This window comes from Oryx dammah, unplaced genomic scaffold (assembly GCF_014754425.2).
Source record: "Oryx dammah isolate SB20612 unplaced genomic scaffold, SCBI_Odam_1.1 HiC_scaffold_11210, whole genome shotgun sequence".
Taxonomy (NCBI): Eukaryota; Metazoa; Chordata; class Mammalia; order Artiodactyla; family Bovidae; genus Oryx; species Oryx dammah.
In genome coordinates this window covers 7,354,343-7,380,523 of record NW_024080603.1, presented here as the reverse complement: position 1 = coordinate 7,380,523, position 26,181 = coordinate 7,354,343, and the positions used below count along the sequence as shown (strand labels likewise).

At 41.3% G+C, this 26,181-nt stretch overlaps 1 protein-coding gene across 2 annotated transcripts in view; it reads left to right on the top strand.

Annotated features, from left to right (window-relative positions):
* The window catches only part of LOC120861001 (band 4.1-like protein 4A), a 289,057-nt gene that overhangs the window by 142,573 nt on the left and 120,303 nt on the right, over positions 1–26,181 (top strand). For both annotated transcript variants that reach the window (XM_040236708.1, XM_040236707.1), the window contains exons 4-6: positions 6,242–6,293; positions 10,809–10,887; positions 25,503–25,600. In XM_040236708.1, coding sequence (XP_040092642.1) covers positions 6,242–6,293; positions 10,809–10,887; positions 25,503–25,600 — 229 coding nt within the window. The remainder of the gene's footprint in view (positions 1–6,241; positions 6,294–10,808; positions 10,888–25,502; positions 25,601–26,181) is intronic.

The window sequence follows — 26,181 nt, the reverse complement described above, 5'->3', positions numbered from 1 at the left end:
TCTCTCCTCTTGACTGTCTAGGTAGCAAGTACAGCTCAGGAAAGATGTTTTGTAGCCCAGCACTGCAGTGGACCCTGTTCGGCCCTCTATTCCTCTTTTTTCTCCCACTCAGCACAGACAGAAAGACTGAATGGGCCACTTTTTTTTTTCTTTCTGGAAGTGCTTTAGAAACACATTGCTTTTTTCAAGAAAATGTTTGTTTATTTATTTGCCGGTGCCGGGTCTTAGTTGCGGTATGCAGGATCTAGCTCCCTGACCGAGGATTGAACCTGGGGCCCCTGCGTTGGGAACATGGAGTCTTAGCCACTGGACCACCAGGTAAGTCTCAGGAACATTAATTTCTCAGCTGCATAGTTATAAGCTATCAGACGGCACTGACTTCAGGAAATCCTCTGCTGTAAAGGACTTGGAGTATCTTGTTCTGTGTTATCACTTAAAAATAGACCCATCAGCTTTAAGAGCAGTTGAGCTGTTAGATAGCACTTTTATAAAAACTTAGGGCTCGGTCTCCATTTCTGTATTTTGGAGAAGTTTTTTATTTGTGAGCATACTGTTCAAAGATTTTCTCTTCAGTGATGCCTCTCTGTGCTTACCTTGAAGAGTCCTATTCTTTTTACGTTTGTCTTACATGTATTCATCTTATACAGGTGATAGTCTCACCGCATTACACCATATCAGTGATTCTCTCTGTGTGTCTGCTAGGCTGTGAGTGTCTCACGGTTAGGGAAAGTTCTCAGTCATTTGTGTTTTACTGCAATCCTCAGGGCAAGATTTGACATGCCGTATAGAAAATATATGTAGTGGGTATGCCATAAATGTTGAGTGAATAAATGTTATCCCAATTTTAGAGCCTACATCCATTCTGGATATAGGTGAATATTCGAACTTAAACCCTAAAGCTGAAATGGGAATGCTGTGTTATTAGCAAATTTTGTGCCCCCCTTTTTTTTTCACTGGTTATGGAGCGGCTGCCTGCTGTGTTTCACGGTGATCACACACCTGCTACATTTGATCTCTTGTTGATAATGGGTAATGACAAGTGCCGTTGCTTCCAAGGTCATTTCTTTACCTTGGTTGAACGTAAGTGGGTTTTACGTTTTAAGATGCTGGCTATGGAAACTGGTGGCTCATGTTTATTATGTATATTCTGGGGCATTTACGTAATCCCAGTTTCTCTTTGGATCAGGTGCCACCTGTGTGCGTATGGATGTATACCGAGGAAATTTAATGGCAGTGGGCAGCCTTTGGCTGAGTCTTGAGTCTTCCCTTTTTTGTTGCAAAATTGTAATTTCTAAGTCCTTGTAGACCCTACATTATGCTTTTTCACCTCACAAGGAAAGATTTATTTTAAAAGTGTACAGATTACCGTTAATTTGGAAAATTTTAATAGGTTAACCAGTTTTTCCTGTTACATTTAGCTTAAAGTTTCCTTCCTGTTTTCTTTCTTTAGCTTTTTAATGCCTGAAAGTCATTCTAGACGAAAGAACAAAGAAACAAAGGTGGTTTGAGGAGTAAGTTTGTGAAATTTATTTTTTGGGGATGATGTTGTTAGAAGGACAGATTAAGAAACTTTTTTGCAATTTCTTTTTACTAGTTTTGAGATGAGATTAGACAGCGTAGTAAGACCACAGGCCTCTGCCCTCCTTCCTTTTTGCCCGAAGCACTTAGTACAGTGTTAGTTCAGTCTCTCAGTCGTGTCCGACTCTTGGCGACTCCATGGACTACAGCATGCCAGGCCTCCCTGTCCATCACCAACTCCCAGAGCTTACACAAACTCATGTCCATCGAGTTGGTGATGCCATCCAACCATCTCATCCTCCCCTTCTCCTCCTGCCTTCAATCTTTCCCAGCATCAGGGTCTTTTCAAATAAGTCAGTGCCTCACAGAAGGTGGCCAAAGTATTGGAGTTTCAGCTTCAACATCAGTCCTTCCAAAGAATATTCAGGACTGATTTCCTTTAAGATGGACTGGTTGGATCTCCTTGGAGTCCAAGTTACCCTCAAGAGTCTTCTCCAACACCACAGTTCAAAAGCTTCAATTCTTCAGCACTCAGCTTTCTTTATAGTCCAACTCTCACATCCATACATGACTACTGGAAAAACCATAGCTTTGACTAGATGGACCTTTGTTGGCAAAGTGATGTCTCTGTTTGTTAGTATGCTGTCTAGGTTGGTCATAGCTTTTCTACCAAGGAGCAAGCATCTTTTAATTTCATGGCTGCAGTCACCATCTGCAGTGATTTTGGAGCCCCCAAAAATATAACCTGTCACTGTTTCCATTGTTTCCCCATCTATTTCCCATGAAGTGATGGGACCAGATGCCATGATCTTCATTTTCTGAATGTTGAGTTTTAAGCCAACTTTTTCACTCTCTTCTTTCACTTTCATCAAGAGGCTCTTTAGTTCTTCTTCCTGCCATAAGGGTGGTGTCATCTGCATATCTGAGGTTATTGATATTTCTTCTGGCCATCTTGATTCCAGCTTGTGCTTCATCCAGCTGGACATTTTGCATGATGTACTCTGCATATAAGTTAAATAAGTAGGGTGATGTACTCCTTTTCCAATTTGGAACCAGTCTGTTGTTCCATGTACAGTTCTAACTTGCTTCTTGACCTGCATACAGATTTCTCAGCAGGCAGGTCAGGTGGTCTGGTATTCCCATCTCTTGAAGAATTTCCCACAGTGTGTTGTCATCCACACAGTCAAAGGCTTTGGCACAGTCAGTAAAGAAGAAGTAGATGTTTTCCTGGAACTCTCTTGCTTTTTGCATGATCTAACGGATATTGGCAGTTTGATCTCTGCCTTGACTAGATGGACCTTTGTCAGTGAAATGTAAGGTCTAAAATTAAGGCCTAGTATTATTTATGCCTTGACATCTGGAGAAAACTGGGAAAGCCTCTCATGGCCCAATTCCTAAGTCTCCTTCCAAAAGTGCTCCTGTGGGTAGGGTCTCCTTGCCAGATAACCCTCTGGAACCCCAGCCAGCTGATATACTGGATTTTGTCCTGTGAAACCTGGAGCAAAGATACCTCTACAGACCTTGGGGAGAATAAATGGGTGGTGGTGTAAATTGTTTGTGATAACTTGTTATGGCAGCGATAGAAACCTGATGCAGGTGTTTATGGTTGAGTGTGTTTTCCTCTGTTTTATCTTATTTGAAAAATCTAGGGAGAGTCTAACCTTTTTGTTAACATGATTTGCAAGAAACAATCCACCCACCTAATGTTTCCATTTTGTAGGAAGCAGCCCTGGCTTTATCTAGGGGAGAAGGTCTGCTCTGTGTCTAACACACAGCGGAGCATTTGGATTGATTTTTACTCTATTTTAGTGAATCAATGTTTCCCTGAGAACCATTTATTTTTTTAACACCAAAGCCACATCTTTAGTCATTGTGGACTCCAAAAGCGATTCACTGATTATGACCTCTTCTTCAAATACCTTACGTTAAAAGTAAGTTTTTCTAGACTTTCAAAAATTAAGACATGATAAGAGTGGGATGATGGACATTGTGTTATAAGTTGCTGCTGCTGCTGCTGCTAAGTTGCTTTAGTCGTGTCCGACTCTGTGCGACCCCATAGATGGCAGCCCACCAGGCTCCCCCGTCCCTGGGATTCTCCAGACAAGAACACTGGAGTGGGTTGCCATTTTCTTCTCCAGTGGGTGAAAGTGAAAAGTGAAAGTGAAGTCGCTCTTCGTGACCCCATAGACTGCAGCCTACCAGGCTCTTCTGTCCATGGGATTCGCCAGGCAAGAGTACTGGAGTGGGGTGCCGTTGCCTTCTGCGGTTATAAGTTGCTACCCATTTATATTGATGTGTCTCTGTGTTAGTTGCTCACTCATGTCCGACTCTTTGCAACCCCACTGACTATAGCCCGCCAGGCTCTTCTGTCCATGGGATTCTCCAGGCAAGAATACTGGAGTCGGTTGCCATTTCCTTCTCCACGGGATCTTCCCGACCCAGGGATTGAACCCAGGTTTCCTTCACTGCAGGCAAATGCTTTACCATCTGAGCCACCAGGGAAGCATATATATTTGTCAAATATATAAGATGAGGAGAAGGCTTCTTTTTCTTTCAGTGATTTTATTTCACAAAGGTGATGGGTAATCAAATATGTTTATATTGGTTACCTTTTGAAAAAGTAGGAAAATTTGAAACAGCTCTGTGAGTGGCAAATTGTGAGGATTATGTATACATGAATAGAGTTAAGTATTGTGATAAAATCTGTAATAAAATGATTATGATACTCATTTAGGATGAGTGATTTTTATTATATATAAATAGGAATAAAAGGCAAGGGGATTATATAAAATATTATAATAACTATTTATAATTACTGGTCCTGTTACACACCAGAGTGAGCATTTCTGCCCTTAGTGAAGCGGCAGGAAAAGGGGTGCTGGGCCAAAAGGTTCTCTGAGGCTCCTTTTGTTGTTTGTTATTCCTGACCCAGGGTGATTAAGAGAGAGTGAATGTTTTCATTGTGAATGTTTTCCCTGGACAGACACAAGAGTGCTAGGAATAAAGTGGTTCAGGTTGGACTAGCTCCTGCCTCAATGCTATGAGAGTTTCCCCTTCTTCATCCAGTAACACGATAAAATGGAAACTGTGGAAACTGGTTAGCTTGGCCCTTGGAACCGCCAACATTTGGCAAGAAGAGTGGGGTAAAGGTTCCGCCTTGCCCGCTCCCCTGACTTAACAGGCACTGGGATCCCTTTGACTGTGTGCTTCTGTGGCAACTCGGAGCGCTTCCGCCCGCTTTGTACTTGGTTTGCTCCTCCTCTGCCCTTCCTCCAGATGAGGCAGAAGGTTTGTTTCTTTTCCTTTCAGTGATTTTATTTCAGAAGGGTGAGATGTAAAGGAAGGCCTCTCGACAGGGCCCCAAATTCTGCCAGTACTGTCTAAAATTCTGTCCTCCGAAGATTAATTTGAATTGATAAACAAGTATCTTAAGACTGGCTAATGATGCTTACCAAGAATGGCCATCACGCCTTAATGCTCATCATTGCTAGCACGTGTTGCCTACTCAGTGTGAGCCGGGGGCTCTGATAAAGCCTCTGCAGGGCGTAATTGACTTAATCCCCCCAGCGAGCCTATGCAGAAGGTGCAGAGAGAGACGCCCAGTGCTTGCGTGTGTGCTGAGTCTTCCGTCCTGTCCGGCTGTCTGCAGCTCTGTCAACTGTAGCCCACTAGGCCCCTCTGTCCCTGGGATTCTCCAGGCGAGAAGACTGAAGTGGGTTGCCATGCTCTCCTCCAGGGGATCTTCCCAACCCAGGGATCAGACCCATGTCTCCTGAATTGGCTGCAGGTTCTTTACCCCTGGGCTTCCCTGATAGCTCAGTTGGTAAAGAATCCACCTGCAGTGCAGGAGATCCCAGATCGATTCCTGGGTCGAGAAGATCCTCTGCAGAAAGGATAGGCTACCCACTCCAGTACTCAGGCTTCCCTTGTGGCTCAGCTGGTAAAGAATCCGCCTGCAATGTGGGAGACCTGGGTTCAGTCCCTGGATTGGGAAGATTCCCTGGAGAAGGGAAAGGCTACTTACTCTAGTGTTGTGGCCTGGAGAATTCCATGGACTGTATAGTCCATGGGGTCACAAAGAGTCGGACATGACTGAGTGACTCTCACAATTCTTTACCACTAGTGCCACCTGGGAAGCCCCAAGATGTCCAGCAACTGGTTCCAAGTTATATGGTGGTGAATGAGGGGAAAGAGGGTGGAATCCAGATAGGTCTGCTCTGGGACTTGAACCCTCACCCACTGAACTGGGCCTCCTCTCCTGGATATGATTTGATTAGACTGCTTTCTTCCTTACACCTGGCAGAGATGCTTGTCAGGGATGGGACTGGAAATGAACAGAGAAAATTTTAGGGAGAGACATGTCTGTAGGGGAGTTGCTGTGCGGATGCTGGAAAGAGATTTGGGTGGCATTCTCTGCAGCCAAAGACTGTAAGAAACTCACTCATTATCATCTTGATGTTGCTGATCTTATAACCAACATGAGAATTCAACTAAGAACCCAATATGTACTGTTTCTTTTCTCTCCCAACACTGACGTCATTTCTCTTTTAATGTTCTAGCAGCAGAAAATGCTTATGTATGTTTGTGTGTATATATCATAAATCAAATGTTTTACTTATTATTTAAATGTAATTAAAAAAATAACACTTTGCAAATATTCTTGAAGAGAAGGCCAATGAAATGCAACTAATTTCTGCAATTACTCTTTTCTTCCTCACACCAGTATTGGCTGGATCCTGCGAAAACCCTGTCTGAACACAAAGAACTGATCAACAGTAGGTATTTGATTTTAATTTTGTTGAAATTTGAAAATGATGTAACGTCCATGATTAGATGAGTGCAGAAATAGGCTGTAAGACCACAGGTGTGAATATTGTCACTTGAGTGCCAGAGTATGGAAATGGGTGCTTATACATTGCTCAGTCTCTCGAGACTCTGATTAGATTGTGTGGATAGGGACTCTGAGGAGATGTGAGTATTGAATTTTGCTTCCGGGGGGCACTTGGCCTGGACTTCTGTCTGTGATTTTTCCATTGCTTTTGAAATTTCACCTTCAGATAGAAAAAGCAGAGAGACACTGATTTGAAAAGCAAGTAGGCATTGTATATATTAAAGTGCTTGAGTTTCTTGGGTTAAAGAGTGGTATTGCCGTTCACATTATTTACTCAGTCAATAATTAAGGAGTGCCCTCATAACCTGAAAGATTGCTATGAATTCAGAAAGGATCCATCTATTTTGGTTTTGACTTTATCAATATGACTCTACTAATTGACTCAGAAGTCTAATTAATGTTATATTCATTAACATTAATTTTCATAACTCAAATTTTAATTTATAAATGTACACATGCCACACACTTGCAGCCCTTAAGTATGTAGAAGAGTAGTTATTTTTAAATCATCTTTATTATTAAAATTATTAGTAAAATGTATAACATAAGATGTACTATGTTAACCATTTTGGAGTGTACAGTTCAGCAGCATTAAATACACTCATATTGGTTTGTAGCTAGCCATCACAAGTAACCATCTCTGAAACTTTTTTGTCGTCCCAAACTGAAACCATATCATTAAACTATTTTGCTGAATTACTGCTGATAAGACCTAGAGGATTCTTCTGGCCTTTCTTACCCCATTCTGAGTCTGTACTTTTCCTGTGTATTGATTCATTCCTTGGGGTAAAATGGGTCACATGGTGCTCTATGAACCCCATGGGCAGGAACAGAGCTGTGCCTCAGGAAGGAATTGGGAACTAAGAGCTGCAAAATTGTCAGGAACTCAGCAGGTATCATTTCTCTGAACATCAGCATCATTTTTGTTTCTCTCTGTGGTCTGGCTCTTTTTGCCCCTCCATGTCTGTGGTGGAAACCTCCTCCAGTTTCCAAGTTATACCTCTAGCCACAAGCAGAGGCGAACTGGCTGTCTCTGAATTGCAACTCCAAACCCTTGGGAGGGTATTTGGCCAGTTTGCATTAGTAGCTCACTTCAGTCCACTCAGCTGTGTCTAGGCTTTTCCAAGGTCAGTACAAACACAGTTGGTAGGGGGCCTGCATTCTGGATGAGAATGGGCAACAGGTTTCAGAGATGGGGCTGGTGGCCTATGAGATGAGAAAGCACCCTCAAAAATATATACCTTAGACATCAAGTTCTGCCTCTTCAGCCTATGCAAGAGTAAGTCCTAATCAGAAAGGGTTTGCGACCTGCCATGGATGAGAAGCTGCTCTATATTGGAGGGATGACCAAAGCCCTGACCATCTGACTTCTCATTCCACGTGCTTCCTGAGTGGGCAAACTGCCCACTGAGAGCTGCGAGGAAGCAGGAGGCTCATGTGATTAGATGTGAATGCAGATGACTTCCATAAGCTGTCCTGAAACGAGTGGTAGATGCTCCAGTTTAACACGTCTCATCCCTCAGGATCTAGAAATCAGCACTTTTCCAAAAGATTCAGGTAGCATAATAAATCCAGTAAATTCTTGTCCATTTCAACCACTTACTTAAAAAATACTAGTTCAAAAATTAGAAGAATTTTAGTATTTTAAAGCAGATTTCTATGCAAATGTGGAGAAAAATGTAAATCATTTTATTTAAAGTATATTATCCAAGTGTTCCTTTAAGAGCGTTTGAATTATCTATTTCTTTACATGGTATAAAATATTATGTTTAATATCTATAATCTGTAATGCAGTTACAGTTTTTAACTGCATTTCTTAATGCAGTTATAACTTTCTCATCTTAAATAAATGTCATCCTGTCAAAAATTTGATGTACAGGAAGAATAAAACACAGATATTACAACTGAATGGAGAAGTAAATGGCAACCCACTCCAGTATTCTTGCCTGGGGAGTCCCATGGGCAGAGGAGCAGCCCTGGACATGACTGAAGCGACTTAGCAGCAGCATAACAATTGAATAATGCATAATTTTTTTATTTTATAAGATAGTTTGAAAATTAATGAAGGAGAATGCCTCTCACATCTCCCAACAGATGTCAGAAGGAATATCTGTAAAAATGACAGAATATTTTCTGGTCACCAGAATTCTCATTGGTAAATTTTGATTTAGATATCCTGAGCTAAAGGAAGGCTATTATCATTAAAGGCCTTGAAATCAGTCTTCACAAAAGGTAGATTAGAGGATTTCCAGTTTCTGGCTTCTATTTTGCTAGAGTAAAACATTATTAACTTACTTTACATAAATGATTTCTTAAAGATAGACCTGGAAAGATCAAGATAAAAATCTAGGAATTTGCTTCATTGGCACCTGATTTTTATAGTCAGCTTTAGATTAAGAAGCTGAAAAATACCTGTGCAGACATATCCTTGCTCCAGAATTTCCATCTCTTTAGCCTTCAGTTGATGTACAAAACAGTGATGTGTGTATGAAGTATTTAACCTTACTCTGAAGTTGTATGATTTTTTTCCCTGAGAGCCTGTATGCAATAGTTGGCAGCAAGCACTAAACTCTAGGTATTAGCAAATGTGGTTCTCACTTTTGGGATCTTGGGTGAGTTGCTTTACCTCCTTGGAGCTTTTCCTGCCTTACATATGTTACCAGATGCTTGCTGGGACTCAAGTGTTAAGGAAACATTTTTGAACATTATCAGATACAATCAAATAGTAACTTGTATATTTGGACATAAGACATTTTATATGTAAGTGGATAAAGGAGGGCTGATTTTGGCCAAAAGTCCTTAGAGAAAATTAGTCCAAACTGAATGTTTTTAACTTTATGTTTTTCAAACTTCTGCTTAACTGCTTATCACCAAACACATTTGAACTGGCTAGGCTTGGCATGGCAACCCACTCCAGTGTTCTTGCCTGGAGAATCCCAGGGACGGGGAAGCCTGGTGGGCTGCCGTCTATGGGGTCGCACAGAGTCGGACATGACTGAAGCGACTTAGCAGAGGCAGCAGGCTTGGTCAATAGTGTGGAATCTGTCATGTTCTGGGGAATAAAAGCAGCTCTGGAGTCTGGACAAGGCCTTCTTCCTTTTGAACACCATGTCAGCAGCATCTGTGCTCCTCACATCCCCAGATATGTGAACCCTTGTGGCCCTGCATGCACAGGCAGACCCACCTGCTCAGTAACACAGAGCTTGATTGACACAGGCAGATGAGCGGAGGATGGACTTCCTGTTCTTCTGAATATTTAATAATCGGTGCCTCCTTGACATCTGTGTTCAGGGGTGAAGTTATACTTGTCAGACATAAAAACACAGTGATTAAGTAAACATAGAAATTGAACATATGGAATCAACTCTGGGGATAAATTATAACAAAGTTTCTTTTAAAATTTAGTTTCTCAAGAAGCTCTAGCATAAGGAGGGTGTTATACAGGAAAGCGTAGGCTAGGGGAGAGAGGTAGGACCCTCGTGTTGGTTGTCTTTTGTGTGCCATAGCATATGTGTCATAATAATAATAAATAATCACATCACTTATATATTATAAATGTATTATGACTTTGTTACCTGTTGTTCTATATAACTTCCTCTCCCTAGCTTCTAAATTTGTAACTTTATTTACTTAGTTAAAAATGAAAATAGACTGTATGTCTGTTATACAGTATCAGAGTCTGCTCAGTTAAACAGTTGCATAGTACCATGTATATGTCCTGTGGTTGACTTAAATAGTCTACCTGCTGCTGAGCATTTAAATTGTTTCTAGCTTTTTGCTGATTTTAGTGAGTACTTTTTGCAGTAGTTAGTGGTAGGAGTGCAGTGAATTTGGGGTTGCCTACATCTCTTGGATCCTGATTTCATTTCCTCTGGATAAACACCTAGCGGTGGGATTGTTGGCTTATATGGTAGCTCTGATTTTAACTTTCTGAGGAACTTCCATACTGTTTTCCCTAATGGTTCCATTAATTTATGTCCCCGCCAACAGTGTACAAAGTTCTTCTTTCTTTACATTGTCACCAGCTCTTTTGTCTTTTGGACAATATCCATTCTTACAGGTGTTCATTCTTATAGGTGTGAAGTAATGTCCTAATGTGGTTTTGATTTGCATTTTCCTGATGATTAGCGATGTGGAATATTTTTTCATGTATTGAATATCTTTGGGCATTTGAACGTCTTCTTTGGAAAAATATTTATTTAGTTTTCATATTTTAATTGGGTTATTTGTCTTTTGCTATTGAGTTGTGTGACTTCCTCAGATATTTTGTATTAACCCCTTATCCAGTATATGGTTTACAAATATTTTTGATGAGTGTAATTTTTAATAGTTGTGTTATACTACACTACTACTTTGGCAAATTTATAATGTGAAATTTAATTTTTATTTCTTATTTTAGCTGGACCTCCATATACTTTATATTTTGGTATTAAATTCTATGCCGAAGATCCATGTAAACTTAAAGAAGAAATAACCAGGTATAGTACTGACTTTGCTTTTGATCAGTACATGTATGGCATATACAAAAGGCTTTATTTAAAACAAATTGGAGTCAAATTTGGGATGGTGTCTGCATGTGTTTTGTAAGCATTTCCGGTGAGAGTTAAACTCGCATTGGATGAGGCAGTTCAGCGTCTGATGATAGATGTGCTTGAACAATGACACGAACCTGGGTGACGTGCTAATAGATTCTGCATCTGCTGTGATGGGATATTTCTGTATCGTTACTGTGAAGGATACAGTCAGCCTTTGTAGTCATGTAAAAGTAGCCATATGATTATGTAAATGGAAGACATAAGTGTATTTTAAAATGTATTGAAGTATAGTTGAATAACAGTGCTGTGTTATTTTCTGCCGTACAGCAAAGTCGATTCAGTTATTGCTGTTGTTGCTCACTCAGTCGTGTTTGACTCTTTTTGGCCTCATGGGCTGTAGCCCACCAGGCTCCTCTGTCCATGGGATTTCCCAGACAAGAATACTGGAGCGGGGGATGCCGTTTTTTCCTCCAGGGGATTTTCCCAACCCAGGGATTGAATTCATATCTCATGTCTCCTGCATTGGCGAGCTGGTTATTTACCAGCTGTATATCACTAGCGTCACCTGGGAAGCCATGATTCAATTATACATATACGTTTATATTCTTTTTCATATTCTTTTCCACATGGTTTACTACAGGCTGTTGAATAGAGCTCCCTGTGCTATACCTGTGTGCTAAACAATGAGTAGGGCCTTACTGTTTATCCATACTATAATATACATAATAGTTTGCGTCTGCTAATCCCAAAACCCCTCTCTGCCCTTCTTCCCCCTTGGCAACCACAAGCCTATTTTCTGTGTCTGTTTCTGTTTTGTTTTAAATTCATTTATGTAGGGACGATATTTTGATGCTGAGCTTGCATATGTAAATATAAACTTGAAGAGCTACTTACTTCTCTTTAATTGTTGTAGCTTAAATATTATGTTTAGAGATTTCATTCATCTCTATGGAAAATGAAAGGATAATTGCTTTTAGTATTAAGGGAGAGAGAAAACCCAGTATTTTATAATGTATTACTTCACCTTTGTCATTGACTAACTTATTTCAGTTAAGGCAAACTTTCTGATTGGTATTGATTATATAAAACAGTCCATGCCAACATTTGAAAGTGGCTTATAAAGAGCAGACAACAGCATCCTGTTTTCACTTATTCCACTAATGACCTGCCTACGTGCATTCGTGTATGCTCAGTCGTTTCGGTTGAGTCTGACTCTTTCTGACCTCGTGGACTGTAGCCCACCAGATTTCTCTGTCTGTGGGATTTTCCAGGCAAGAATTCTGGAGTGGGTTGCTGTGCCCTCCTCCAGGGGATCTTCCTGACACAGGACTCAAACTCGCATCTCCTGCAGTGTAGGCTAATTCTTTACCCACTGAGCCACCTGGGAAGCCTGACCTGCCTACATGTGGTACAAAAACAGACGTGTTTCCCTAACTTACCTTTAAATGGTCAGTTTTCCTAATGAACCCATCCAGGGCTTGAGTAGAACCCAATGCGTTGTTCAAAGAACTGGAAATCATACCTTTGGTTACGAAGACAGTCTGTGGTTCTGTTTCTGTTCTGTCCTTTTATCTTCTTCCTTAGAAGTCTTATTCCTTTGACTTCCTTTTGTCTTGATTTGTCTCACTCTCACAGAAAAGAGAGAAGGTCAGCTATGGGACCTCTGCTATTCTGCTCTGAAGTACTGTAATTAGGCCTCGTTTGCAGAACTGTGCTGACATCTGCTTTCCAGTCTTCCATCGCTATATTGTTAGTGAGTGCTTGGAAAGGCAGGACTGCGTCTAGGCTTTCTCTGAGCAAACCTCTATGGGAGAAGTGACATGTGCTGGGCAAAGGTTCAGTTGAGGGTCCTATTTACACTAGAGTTTCATGAACAGTCTTTGCAGTCAAGAGTGATTCTAGTTGAGGTTTCTGGGGAACCTGAGTCCAAGTGATATAGAAGCACATTTGTATCTGTAAGTGATCAGGGATTACAGGGCACAACATTTTATGAAAACACAAGGGAAGTTCTTCATTTTGATTTATCCGTAACTTCTCTGTGACTCTGTTTCCTCACTTATAATATTGGGACTGTACCTGCCTCATGCTTTCCTGATGGCTCAGAGGTAAAGAATCGGCCTGCCAGTACCGCAGACTTGTGTTCAGTCCCTGGGTGGGGAAGATCCCCTGGAGGAGGAAATGGCACCCCACTCCAATATTCTTGTCTGGCAAATCCCATGAACAGAAGAGCCTGGTGGGCTAAGGTCCATGGGGTCACAAGACTCCTCCATGACATAGCGTCTAGACCACACCTCCACCACCTGCCTTGTAAGGTTTTTATAAGCATTAAATGGAATAATGTATGTGAAGCTCTTTTAAGTTGGTTGTGTTGGCTCACAGTTCAGTGGGTAATAAATGCTAGCACTACTATTTTCTTCTCTCTTTTCTCTGACAGTTCAGTTAGTTACATCTTAAGTGAGGGTTAAAGTCCAAAAGAGTGCTTGATTTAGTGTTAAGGGAGAAAAAGAGTAGTGTTTTCTAATAATGCATTCAGTTCAGTTCAGTTCAGTTGCTCAATCGTGTCCGACTCTTGCGACCCCATGAATCTCAGCATGCAAGGCCTCCCTGTCCATCACCAACTCCCGGAGTTCACTCAAACTCACGTCCATCGAGTCAGTGATGCCATCCAGCCATCTCATCCTCTGTCGTCCCCTTTTCCTCCTGCCCCTAGTCCCTCCCTTTTCCAGTGAGTCAACTCTTGGCATGAGGTGGCCAAAGTACTGGAGTTTCAGCTTTAGCATCATTCCTTCCAAAGGACACCCAGAGCTGTTCACCAAATACTGATGATGCATAGAAATTTCCTTGCAGAATCTTCTAATGGGTCATTAGCAGAATACATGGATTTGTTTATAATGTACAACCCCACAATATACTGAATGAAACCTTTTTTCTTTCAAGTTTTAGACCAGATCATGTAGTAACCAGGTGATATAGTTAGCTTACAGTTAGTGGCCATGATCTATGATAATTTGGTTTTGTTGTGCAAAAACATACAGTCAAATTTAGGTAGGTTAAATATGCATTTAATGTGCTATTATTATATACTCTTGTTGTTTAGTTACTAAGTCATGTCTGACTATTTGTGACCCTATGGACTGTGGCCCACCAGGCTTCTCTGTCCATGGGATTCTCCAGGCAAGAATACTGGAATAGGTTGCCATTTCCTTCTCCAATATACTCCCGCTCAGTATATCCTAAAGATAAAATCACTGATTTGCATGAATATGCTAACTTAAATGGTTAGGCATAATAGACCTTAAAAAGGGAGTCAATTACACAAGATAATTTTTGCAAAAGCAAAAAAGGGAAACCAGAAGACAAAATGCCCCAAAATAAAAGCACACTTCTGTTTGCATTTTCACCTTGACTCTTTGTCTTGCTTCAGTTCTTTGGAAACTTGTTTCAGCCTATTCTGTATTGGCTCTTAGGTTTTTAAATTTTTATTTCTTCACTTTCTCTCTTCTATTTCTTTTTTTAAAAATTACATTTAATTTTTAAAACTGGAAGTGTAGTTGATTTACAGTGTTTCAGGTGTATGGTGAAGTGGTTCATTTATACATACATACATACGAATGTGTATATATGTATATTCTTTTTCAGACTCTTTTCTGTTATAGATTATTACAAGATACTGGACATATTTCCCTATGCTATACAGTAGGTCTTTGTTGTTTATCTATCTTGTATATATACTTTGCAATTTGTATGTGAAAAATAGCTATAGTAAACACACTTTTACTTATTCTTTGTATATATAGATCTTTTGAAAATCACACAATTTCATACATTTTGTTACAGACCTCTTTCACCATCTAACCCATTTGTTATACTCCTCCCCTTGTGGATGGCTATCCAGGTTGTTTCATTTTAAAATTATAGGTAGTGCTGCATTAAGTACATAAATGATCATATTAGATGAAGTATTCCAGAAGGATATTGTATTTAGAGGGAAATTGTTTTTTTAGGTGAGTGAGATACATTAAAAAATAAGGTTCCAGACTATGAAAAATATGTTCATAGAATTGCTTCGACTTGGAGTACCTACTGTTTGCTCTAAAATGTTTTCTGATATTAAATGAAGTTGGGGGCTTCTGAGGTCATATATCCAACACTCCAGTTTTATAAAAAGTTCCTGAAATGTCAGCCAGCTTCTTCTTAAACATTTTTAAGAGAGGAAACCTTACTGCTTCACAAAGCAGTAGGAAGTTCAATAAGAAATGAAAGATCTCTGGAACCTCTGTCGTCAGGACTAGGTATTCTTTCTAGGTTTATGCAAATAGATCTAAACTCTTTGTCTTTTTCAGTTCTTTAAATACTTCGTGTCCTCGTGACATCTGTTAAACTTATTTTCAATTCTGATTCAAAATATTATAACAAACTTCCATGTATTATGTATCATTGATAGCTCTGTATTTTCCGCAGATTTTATCAGCATAATACACATATTTGTTAAGGCAGGCTGTGGGGTCAGGTTGGGTTTTGCAGCCTTACTCTGCCATTCACTGGTTGTGTTAACTTGAGAAGATTACATAACCTTTTAAAGTCTCAGTTTTCTCAAAATGGCATTATTGTATCTCCCCAAAAAGAGGATAGGAAGAATATATTAGATATTACAAGCAAACTTGGGTATTTGTGTGTTCACTCACTCAATTGTGTCTGATTCTTTGTGACCCCATGGACTGTAGCCCACCAGGCTCCTCTGTCCATGGGATTTTTCAAGCAAGAATACTGGAGGGAATTGCCATTTCCTGTTCCAGGGGTGAAGTATCAATAACCTCAGATATGCAGATGACACCACCCTTTTGGCAGAAAGTGAAGAAGAACTAAAGAGTGTCTTGATAAAGGTGAAAGAGGAGAATGAAAGGCTGCCTTAAAACTCAGCATTCAGATAACTAAGATCATGGCATCTGGTCCTATCACTTCATGGCAAATAGATGGGGAAACAATGGAAACAGTGTCAGACTTTATTTTTTTGGGCTCCCAAATTACTGCAGATGGTGACTGCAGCCATGAAATTAAAAGACGCTTGCTCCTTGGAAGAAAAGCTGTGACCAACCTAGTCAGCATATTAAAAAGCAGAGACGTTACTTGGCCAGCAAAGGTCCGTCTAGTCAAAGCTATGGTTTTTCCAATAGTCATGTATGGATGTGAGGGTTGGCCCATAAAGAAAGCTGAGCATCGAAGAATTGATGCTTTTGAACTGTGGTGTTGGAGAAGACTCTTGAGAGTCCCTTGGACTGCGAGGAGATCCAACCAGTCCATTCTGAAGGAGATCAGCCCTGGGATTTCTTCGGAAGGAATGATGCTAAAGCTGAAACTCCAGTACTTTGGCCGCCTCATGTGGAGAACTGACTCATTTGAAAAGACCCTGATGCTGGGAAAGATTGAAGGCAGGAGGAGAAGGAGACAACAGAGAGTGAGATGGCTGGATGGCATCACTGCCTCAATGGGCATGAGTTTGAGTAATCTCTGGTAGTTGGTGATGGACAGGGAGGCCTGGTGTGCTGCAGTCCATGGGGTTGCAAAGAGTTGGATATGACTGAGTGACTGACCTGAGCTGAACTGATTCCAGGGGATCTTCCTGACCTAGTGATCGAACCCAGGTCTTCTGAGTCTCCTCCTTTAGTAGGTGGATTCTTTTACCACCATGCCACCTGTGTAAAAATGTAACTGTTCAGGAGAAGGTAAGGGTAGATAAAATGAATTATCTTATGTGTTTAAATTACTGATTAAACATTAGAGAAGAGGACTTCCCTGATGGTACAGTGAATAAGAATCTGCCTGCCAGTGCAGGGAACAAAAATTCCATTCCTGGTCTGGGAAGATCCCATTAGTGGCAGGGCAGTTAAGCCCGTGCGCCACAGCTGCGGAGCCGGCATGCAGCTAGGGCCCTCGAGCCACCACCACTGAGCTCACCTGCCTAGAGCCTGTGCTCAGCAGCAAGAGAAGCCATCGCAATAGAAACCCTCACACTGGAAGCAAGAGTAGTTCCTACTTGCTAGAACTAGAGAAAGCCCACACACAGCAATGAAGACCCAGTGCACCGCTCCCCCCGCGGCCCCCCCCCCCAAATTAGGGAGGAAGAGACCATCTTGGAGCCCTGAAGACAGGTCTTCCAGGTTAAGTCAATCCACTAATCAGAACCTCCTACTACTATCCTCTAGCCTGCATTTCTTGAATTTGCACATAAAGACAGAATTCACTCACTGACTCCCCTCCCATTGAATAATATGTGGGGCATTGTTGTCCATTGCCCTGAGGACCAATGAAATTTAGTAGTGACCAAGAGAGAGCTGTGGTTTCAGTCATCTGGAGAGAAAGGACAGAGAATGAGTGAGTAAAGGAGTCTGTCTGTTGCTTTGCTGACAAACCTTGTGGCTTCCCCCTGTGGCTCAGTGGTAAGAACCCACCTTCAATGCAGGAGACTCAGGAGATGTGGGTTTGATCCCTGGTTGGGGAAGATCCCCTGGAGAAGGAAATCTCAACCCACTCTGGTATTCTTAACTGGAAAATCCCACTGACAGACTAGCCTGGTGGATTACAGTCCATAGGGTCACAAAGAGTCAGGACACAACTGAGATACTGATCTTGTTGCCATTGAAATTTTAACTCTTCCTAAAAGAGAGAGTCATGTTAGCTCCAAATAACTTGTTCATGATGAATAACTTATAAAAATAAGCATTTGTTTTTTAATATTTTATTGTATTTTGTTAGAGATTGACATTCGGAGAAGGCAATGGCACCCCACTCCAGTACTCTTGCCTGGAAAATCCCATGGACGGAGGAGCCTGGTAGGCTGTAGTCCATGGGGTCACAAAGAATTGGACACGACTGAGCGACTTCACTTTCACTTTTCACTTTCATGCATTGGAGAAGGAAATGGCAACCCACTCCAGTGTTCTTGCCTGGAGAATCCCAGGGATGGGGGATCCTGGTGGGCTGAGGTCTATGGGGTCTCACAGAGTCAGACACGACTGAAGCGACTTAGCAATAGAACTTAGCAGCAGCAGCAGAGATTGACATTAAGCTTGTCAGTTTATTATTATTATTATATTTGGTAATCCATATTCTTCTCTTTGTGAAGGCTAGTGTGTTTTAGCTTCTTTATGGGTTGAGTGACCTTCAGTTAAACATTCACTTCCAGGGTCCCTGTCTCCTTCTAAGTGAAGATAATGATCCTCAACACATTAGATTTGAGGTTTGGATCACATTCCAGTATGGATGCAGAGGAAATTTGTGACCTTTAAAACAGTGTCAGACTTTATTTTTGGGGGCTCCAAAATCACTGCAGATGGTGATCGCAGCCATGAAATTAAAAGACGCTTACTCCTTGGAAGAAAAGTTATGACCAACCTAGATAGCATATTCAAAAGCAGAGACATTACTTTGCTGACTAAGGTCTGTCTAGTCAAGGCTATGGTTTTTCCTGTGGTCATGTATGGATGTGAGAGTTGGACTGTGAAGAAGGCTGAGCGCCGAAGAATTGATGCTTTTGAACTGTGGTGTTGGAGAAGACTCTTGAGAGTCCCTTGGACTGCAAGGAGATCCAACCAGTCCATTCTGAAGATCATCCCTGGGCTTTCTTTGGAAGGAATGATGCTAAAGCTGAAATTCCAATACTTTGGCCACGTCATGCGAAGAGTTGACTCATTGGAAAAGAGTCTGATGCTGGGAGGGATTAGGGGCAGGAGGAGAAGGGGACGACCGAGGATGAGATGGCTGGATGGCATCACGGACTCAATGGACGTGAGTCTGAGTGAATTCCGGGAGTTGGTGATGGACAGGGAGGCCTGGCGTGCTGCGATTCATGGGGTCGCAAGGAGTCAGACAAGACTGAGTGACTGAACTGAACTGAAATATGAGGTGATATTACAACTCTTTGCTCTTGTATTTTTATCATCAGTTTTAAGCTGCAAAAATGTTATTCCCAGTCTTTGCCATATTCCCTTGATAGTCAGTGGGCGAGTCTGCTGTTTTTCTTTTTCTTAAGCCATGCATGCTGTTTCCCCCTCCCCCCTCATGTTTACTATTATGTTGTTATTTGAACCTTCCCCTCTGTCCAGCACATTGTTTTATACAAATGAGTAGGCTTCTCTGTTGGATTCAGAGGACAGTCCTCCTGTGCAGGCAGGCAAACCTCTTCTCTCAGGATTCTTGGTGTCACATTCAGCTGGCACCAGAAATCAAGCTTCAGCAGGGTCTAAGTCATGGGAAGGTCTGCTTCAAGCTGCACTGGTATTCTTCAAGCTTATTTTTGGTTGTCTTTGGCCCCAGAAATCTCAGAACCTCCTCTTTGGACTCCTGAAAGAATGGTTTCTTTCTGCCTCTTCTTTAAGCAAGTCTCCTTTGCCTGTTCTTCTCATCCCTGACACTTGCTGAATCACTGATGGTCCTTAGCAGCTTGTACATCCGGGGTGTCAAGTCAGCCCTTTTCTATGAACATCACGTAAACAGAAAACGGTGATGCCAATATTTCAAGTCCTTCTCTGGTGTTGTACTGGTTGTACTCTTGTCATGAAGGAGGTTGGGGTGAAAGATGGAGGACCCTCCTCTCCTGGGGCTGTTAATCTCACCAGGGTGACAGTGCGTATACACTAGTGAAGTGAAGTCGCTCAGTTGGGTCCGACTCTCTGCAACCCCATGGACTGTAGCCTACTAGTCTCCTCAATCCATGGAAGTTTCAAGGCAAGAGTACTGGAGTGGGGTGCCATTTCCTTCTCCATATACACTAGTACAGTGATTTATATTAAAAGATAACAAGTAACTGCTTTATGCAGACACTGCTTTGTATTAGAACATGTTCTGGATCAGCATTTTTTTTTCCAGTAAGCGTATAATATAACTCGGGTCATCATAGAATTTGCTGTTCAAACCCTAACACTTGGAGCATGAAGAGGAAAGTCCTTAACAATGGGGAATGTATAACAGGCTTAAGCTAAAACTGTCCTAGGCAAAATGGATTTATCTGGTTAAAACCAGAGATAAACAAGGACTCAAGCATCTAATCATAGTCTTAGTCGGAATGATGTAGAAGGGAAGACCTAGCAACTCTAAATCTGTAATTTAAATGAAGTGAAGTGAAAGAGAAAGTCGGTGTCTGACTCTTTGTGACCCCATGGACTATACATACAGTCCGTGGAATTCTCCAGGCCAGAATACTGGAGTGGGTAGCCTTTTTCTTCTCCAGGGGATCTTCCAAACCCCAGGGATCGAACCAAGGTTTCCTGCATTGCAGGCAGATACTTTAAATAAAATAAAATATTATATTGTACACTAAGTCTCATAAATGGACAAAATTAGTTATGTATGTTAAAAATAAGCCTTGAGATAAGATAAAGTGTTTAACATATAAAAATATGATTTTGCTGTATTAGAGGTTTCTCTTATATAAAACTAATGTGATGCTTGCCATGATAGAGATTAATGAAATTATTAGTTAAAAATAGTTTACTTGTCTTCTTTGATTTTAGTGAATTTTAAAAAAGTAAAATGGTTTAAAGATCTCCAGTAGCTTTAAAAGACATGCTATCCAGGGAAGTTTGAATAGATGTCCTTTTTTTTTTCATAAATTTCTCAGAGACAACAAAGGATGCTAACTTGTCCCTGTTTTCATCCATCTGTCTTTCTGTTCATTCTTATATCCATCAAGTCAATAGGTATTTACTGTGTACTTGTTGTGTGCTGAGCCTGAGATACTAGAAATATAGTCATCGGTGGGATCTGGTTTCTTCTCCTTTTTACCTGCTTGTTTTTCTCTCTGTTTAAGCTCTTTGTTTTCTCATCTCTTTGGTTCTCTTTCCATTTCTCTCTGAAGCAAAGTCTATAGAGTTAGGCCCCTAAATTTATTTGGCAAAATATTTTTACTGTTCAATCAAATGTTGTAAAAGTCTTAGTAGAGCAAGACAAATATGCATCTATGACCCATTTACCAAAAAAAAAAAAAAAAAAAATACACACCTCGGGAAAAGAGATTCCAAGTTAGCAATTGAGGAAGAGAGTGAAGCTAACACAAGTTTCCAGTAATCTGTAGTAATTCTGGTTAAATATCTCTATATTTTTGCATTTCAGTTCTGCTAATGTTACTTTACTCTGCTTTTCTCCTCTTCAAGAGGAACCCAGATGATTATAACAAAGTGGATTTGATGCCTAAGATGAGCATTCAGGGAATGGAAAGTGTTTAAGTAGGGCTGGAAAAGTGATTGCAAGTTAGCGAGTGGGGGTTCAGTTCAGTTCAGTCGCTCAGTCGTGTCCGACCCTTTGTGACCCAATGAATCGCAGCACGCCCGGCCTCCCTGTCCATCACCAACTCCCGGAGTTCACTCAGACTCACAACCATCGAGTCAGTGATGCCATCCAGCCATCTCATCCTCTGTCGTCCCTGTCCCCAATCCCTCCCAGCATCAGTCTTTTCCAATGAGTCAACTCTGCATGAGGTGGCCAAAATACTGGAGTTTCGGCTTTAGCATCATTCCTTCCAAAGAAATCCCAGGGCTGATCTCCTTCAGAATGGACTGGTTGGATCTCCTTGAAGTCCAAGGGACTCTCAAGAGTCTTCTCCAACACCACAGTTCAAAAGCAGCAATTCTTCGGTGCTCAGCTTTCTTCACACTCCAACTCTCACATCCATACATGACCACAGGAAAAACCATAGCCTTGACTAGACAGACCTTAGTCGGCAAAGTAATGTCTCTGCTTTTGAATATGCTATCTAGGTTGGTCATAACTTTTCTTCCAAGGAGTAAGCGTCTTTTAATTTCATGGCTGCAATCACCATCTGCAGTGACTTTGGAGCCCCCCAAAATAAAGTCTGACACTGTTTCCACTGTTTCCCCATCTATTTCCCATGAAGTGATGGGACCAGATGCCATAATCTTCGTTTTCTGAATGTTGAGCTTTAAGTCAACTTTTTCACTTATTGCAAGATAGGGAGTGGGGGTAGTCATTAGTTAATGGCAAGAGATTTGGCTCAAGAAGTAAGTAAAAGTCTTACAAGCTATCTTAGGGATCTTGAACTTTATCCTGAAGGCTTAAGGAAGTCTCTTAAGTTTTGTTTGTTTTGTTTTATTTGTTTTATTTATTTATTTTTGTACATCAAGGGAGTAACATTATCCCGTTTACTTCTTGGAAAGGTTGTTTGTAAGAGAAATAAGTATGATCAGTGACAGGGTTGTGAAAATTTTAGAAATCTCCTGGTTAGTTACCCAGACTAGAAGATGGTGAAAAGTATATAGACTCCAAAAAACAGATTTTGTGATTGAATGTGGGTGCCACAGATTACACATTGTTATCAGTTTCCATTATCTAAGAACTCTGGTGACATTACTGAGCGGTGGGGAAACTGCAGGGTGTTAAGCAGATTTCCACTTAAGCCTGTGGGTACAAATTTGATCAAATCCTTTACAATTATGCAGTGGAAGTGTGAAATAGATTCAAGGGATTAAATAAACAGAGTGCCTGAAGAACTATGGAGGGAGGTTCATAATATTACATAGGAGGCAGGGATCAAGACCATCCCCAAGAAAAACAAATGCAAAAAGGCAAAATGGTTGTCTGAGGAGGGCTTACAAAAAGCTGTGAAAAGAAGAGAAATGAAAAGCAAAGGAGAAAAGGAAAGATATACCCATTTGAATGCAGTTTCAAAGAATAGCAAGGAGAGATAAGAAAGCTTTCCTCGGTGATCAATGCAAACATACAGGAAAAAAACAGAATGGGAAAGACTAGAGATCTCTTCAAGAAAATTAGAGATACCAAGAGAACATTTCATGCAAACATGGTCTCAATAAAGGACAGAAATGGTATGGACCTAACAGAAGCAGATATTAAGAAGAGGTAGCAAGAACACAGAAGAACTATACAAAAAGGATCTTCATGACCCAGATAATCATGATGGTGTGATCACTCACCTAGAGCCAGACATCCTGGATTGGGAAGTCAGGTGAGCCTTAGGAAGCATCACTACGAACAAAGCTAGTGGAGGTGATGGAATTCCAGCTGAGCTATTTGAAATCCTAAAAGATGATGTTGTAAAAGTGCTGCACTCAATGTACCAGCAAATTTGGAAAATTCAGCAGTGGCCACAGGACTGAAAAAGGTTAGTTTTCATTCCAGTCCCAAGAAAAGGCAATGCCAAAGAATGCTCAAACTACAGCACAATAGCACTCATCTCACACGCTAGTAAAATAAAGCTCAAAATTCTCCAAGCCAGGCTTGAACAATACGTGAACCGTGAACTTCAGGTATTCAAGCTGGTTTTAGAAAAGGCAGAGGAACCAGAGATCAAATTGCCGACATCCACTGGATCATCAAAAAAGCAAGAGTTCCAGAAAAACATCTACTTCTGCTTTATGGACTATGCCAAAGCCTTTGACTGTGTGGATCACAACAAACTGTGGAAAATTCTCAAAGAGATGGGAATACCAGACCACCTGACTTGCCTTCTGAGAAACCTATATGCAGGTCAGGAAGCAACAGTTAGAACTGGACATGGAACAACAGACTGGTTCCAAATAGGAAAAGGAGTACATCAAGGCTGTATATTGTCACCCTGCTTATTTAACTTCTATGCAGAGTACATCATGAGAAACGCTGGGCTGGAAGGAGCACCAGCTAGAATCAAGATTGCTGGGAGAAATATCAGTAACCTCAGATATGCAGATGACCCCACCCTTATGGCAGAAAGCGAAGAAGAACTAAAGAGCCTCTTGATGAAAGTGAAAGAGGAGAGTGAAAAAGTTGGCTTAAAACTCAACATTCAGAAAACTAAGATCATGGCATCTGGGCCCATCACTTCATGGCAAATAGATGGGGAAGCATTAGAAACAGTGTCAGAGTTTATTTTTTTGGGGCTCCAAAATCACTGCAGATGGTGACTGCAGCCATGAAATTAAAAGACGCTTGCTCCTTGGAAGAAAAGCTATGTCCAACCTAGATAGCATATTAAAAAGCAGAGACATTACTTTGCCAACAAAGATCTGTCTAGACAAAGTTATGGTGTTTCCAGTAGTCATGTATGGATGTGAGAGTTGGACTATAAAGAAAGCTGAGCACTGAAGAATTGATGCTTTTGAACTGTGGTGTTGGAGAAGACTCTTGAGGGTACCTTGGACTCCAGGAAGATCCAATTAGTCCATCTTAAAGGAAATCAGTCCTGAATATTCATTTGAAGGACTGATGCTGAAGCTAAAATTCCAATACTTTGGCCACCTGATGTGAAGAGCTGACTCATTTGAAAAGACCCTGATGCTGGGAAAGACTGAAGCTAGGAGGAGAAGGGGACGACAGAGGATGAGATGGTTGAATGGCATCACCGACCCAATGGACATGAGTTTGAGTAATCTCTGGGAGTTGGTGATGAACAGGGAAGCGTGGCGTGCTGCAGTCCATGGGGTTGCAAAGAGTTGGACACGACCGAGCGACTGAATTGAACTTCTTGAAATTATCAGAGGAGCATTTAAAATTCTCTCTCTGAAAACTTTAGTGTGAGCATTTGGTAAAGAAATACGACAACTGACTTATAGTTAATTTCCTGCGCTTTCTCCTGGTCCTTCCCAATGACAGCAGGAATCACCTTACAGAGAGAGATCACAAAAGACAGCCTAAAATAAGAGAGAGAGACAGTGGTGCTGACCGAGGATGGCATTGACTGTTCACTGTATTGTTTCATAAACCTGTCACATTCGTCACCCCCTGGCAGAAAGCCTGAATGGAAGGAGAAGGGGGAACCCGTAGCTTACGATTGCATAGCATCCCGATTTAGAGAGCCTGGGGTCATAATTGCTACTGGGTTGCAGTTCTAGTTCTGCTACATAACTAATTGTGAGATCTTGGACAAATTTTTTTTCATCTCTTTGTGTCTGTTAACTAGTTCATCTGCAAAACGGAGGTAAACATGGTACTAACCTCATTTTATAAGTCTTCAGTTATTATATGTGGCACTGTTATTATAAAAGGTTTTCTTTCAGCAGATGGAATGAGCAAAACCTCAGGTAATGGGCAGCATCTTAATAAATGTGAGGGCTGATGGAATTATAATGACCTTTCTGTCCTGTATCCATGATTTTAGACTCGGTAGAGAACACATAGCTTATTGAGTGTGTCCTTGTAATATGTTCGTTCTAAGGAGAACACGTCATAGAGGCGGCAGCAGTGGCAGCGATGAGAATGGTAAGAATAGCTTGTATGTAACGTCTGTATCCTCCTGATGAGTTATGGCTACTTCCTGGTTTCACTTTTACCGTTGAGGAGCCTGGTTGTTACATGAAATAGCCACTCAAGGCAAACAGCTAGTGACTCCTGGAGCTGGGATGCAATCCAGCTGGTTGAACTTGAGACCCTTCACTCCCTAGTCACTACCATGACTGCCTCTGTAGTGCTTAAATAGTCCCTGTTCCCTCAACAGCCCCCTCACAAAAGAGCAAAAATCGGCTTCCTTTTCATTAAAGGCGACAGGTTTCAGGGTCTGAACATTCAGATCACCGTAGTGGAAGAGATCACTAATCTCTCTTCTGTTTTTCTTTTAGGTATCAGTTTTTCTTGCAGGTGAAGCAAGATGTCCTTCAGGGCCGGCTGCCCTGCCCCATTAACACTGCTGCTCAACTGGGAGCCTATGCCATCCAGGGTAGGTTTCACTTAAGCAGACTTGCTTCAGAGGTCTTGAGAAGGATGTTTGAATTTTTCTTTTTAAGCAGGTTTATAAACTAAATGACATTTTGCTAAAAAGAAATTGAATTTAGTTAGAATTCCAGTGTTAATCAACATGCCTTCAGAAGAGGTGAAAATGAAACTGGCTACATATTCCTGATAGGAGGTCCCATGGAGTTTTAGTCATAGGAGTGGCATTGATTCTTGACTCAGTGGAGAGTCTGAAAACCTGTTCTGTTCTACATTCTGCCTAAGTTGATCAATCCCTCTTTGCTGCTGTGTCTCAGAGATCCCACTGATGCCAAGTGGCTGCTGTGAAGATTCCACATGGGCAGGTGCCATCACCAGTTTAATTTGTTGCCTGCAGTCAACACCCATTGTCCATGAGCTCTTGGCATCAATGTGGCCACCATAATGAGGGAGCAGCTCCAAGTGGCATTGTCTTTTTGGAGGCTGAATCTGAGGCTGTCTTTTATTTATAATTAGTGAGCCCCTTCAAGGAATCAAGCTAGGTATGGGGTGATGAGACAGTATGTTCCTTGCCTGTGTAGGTCTCGC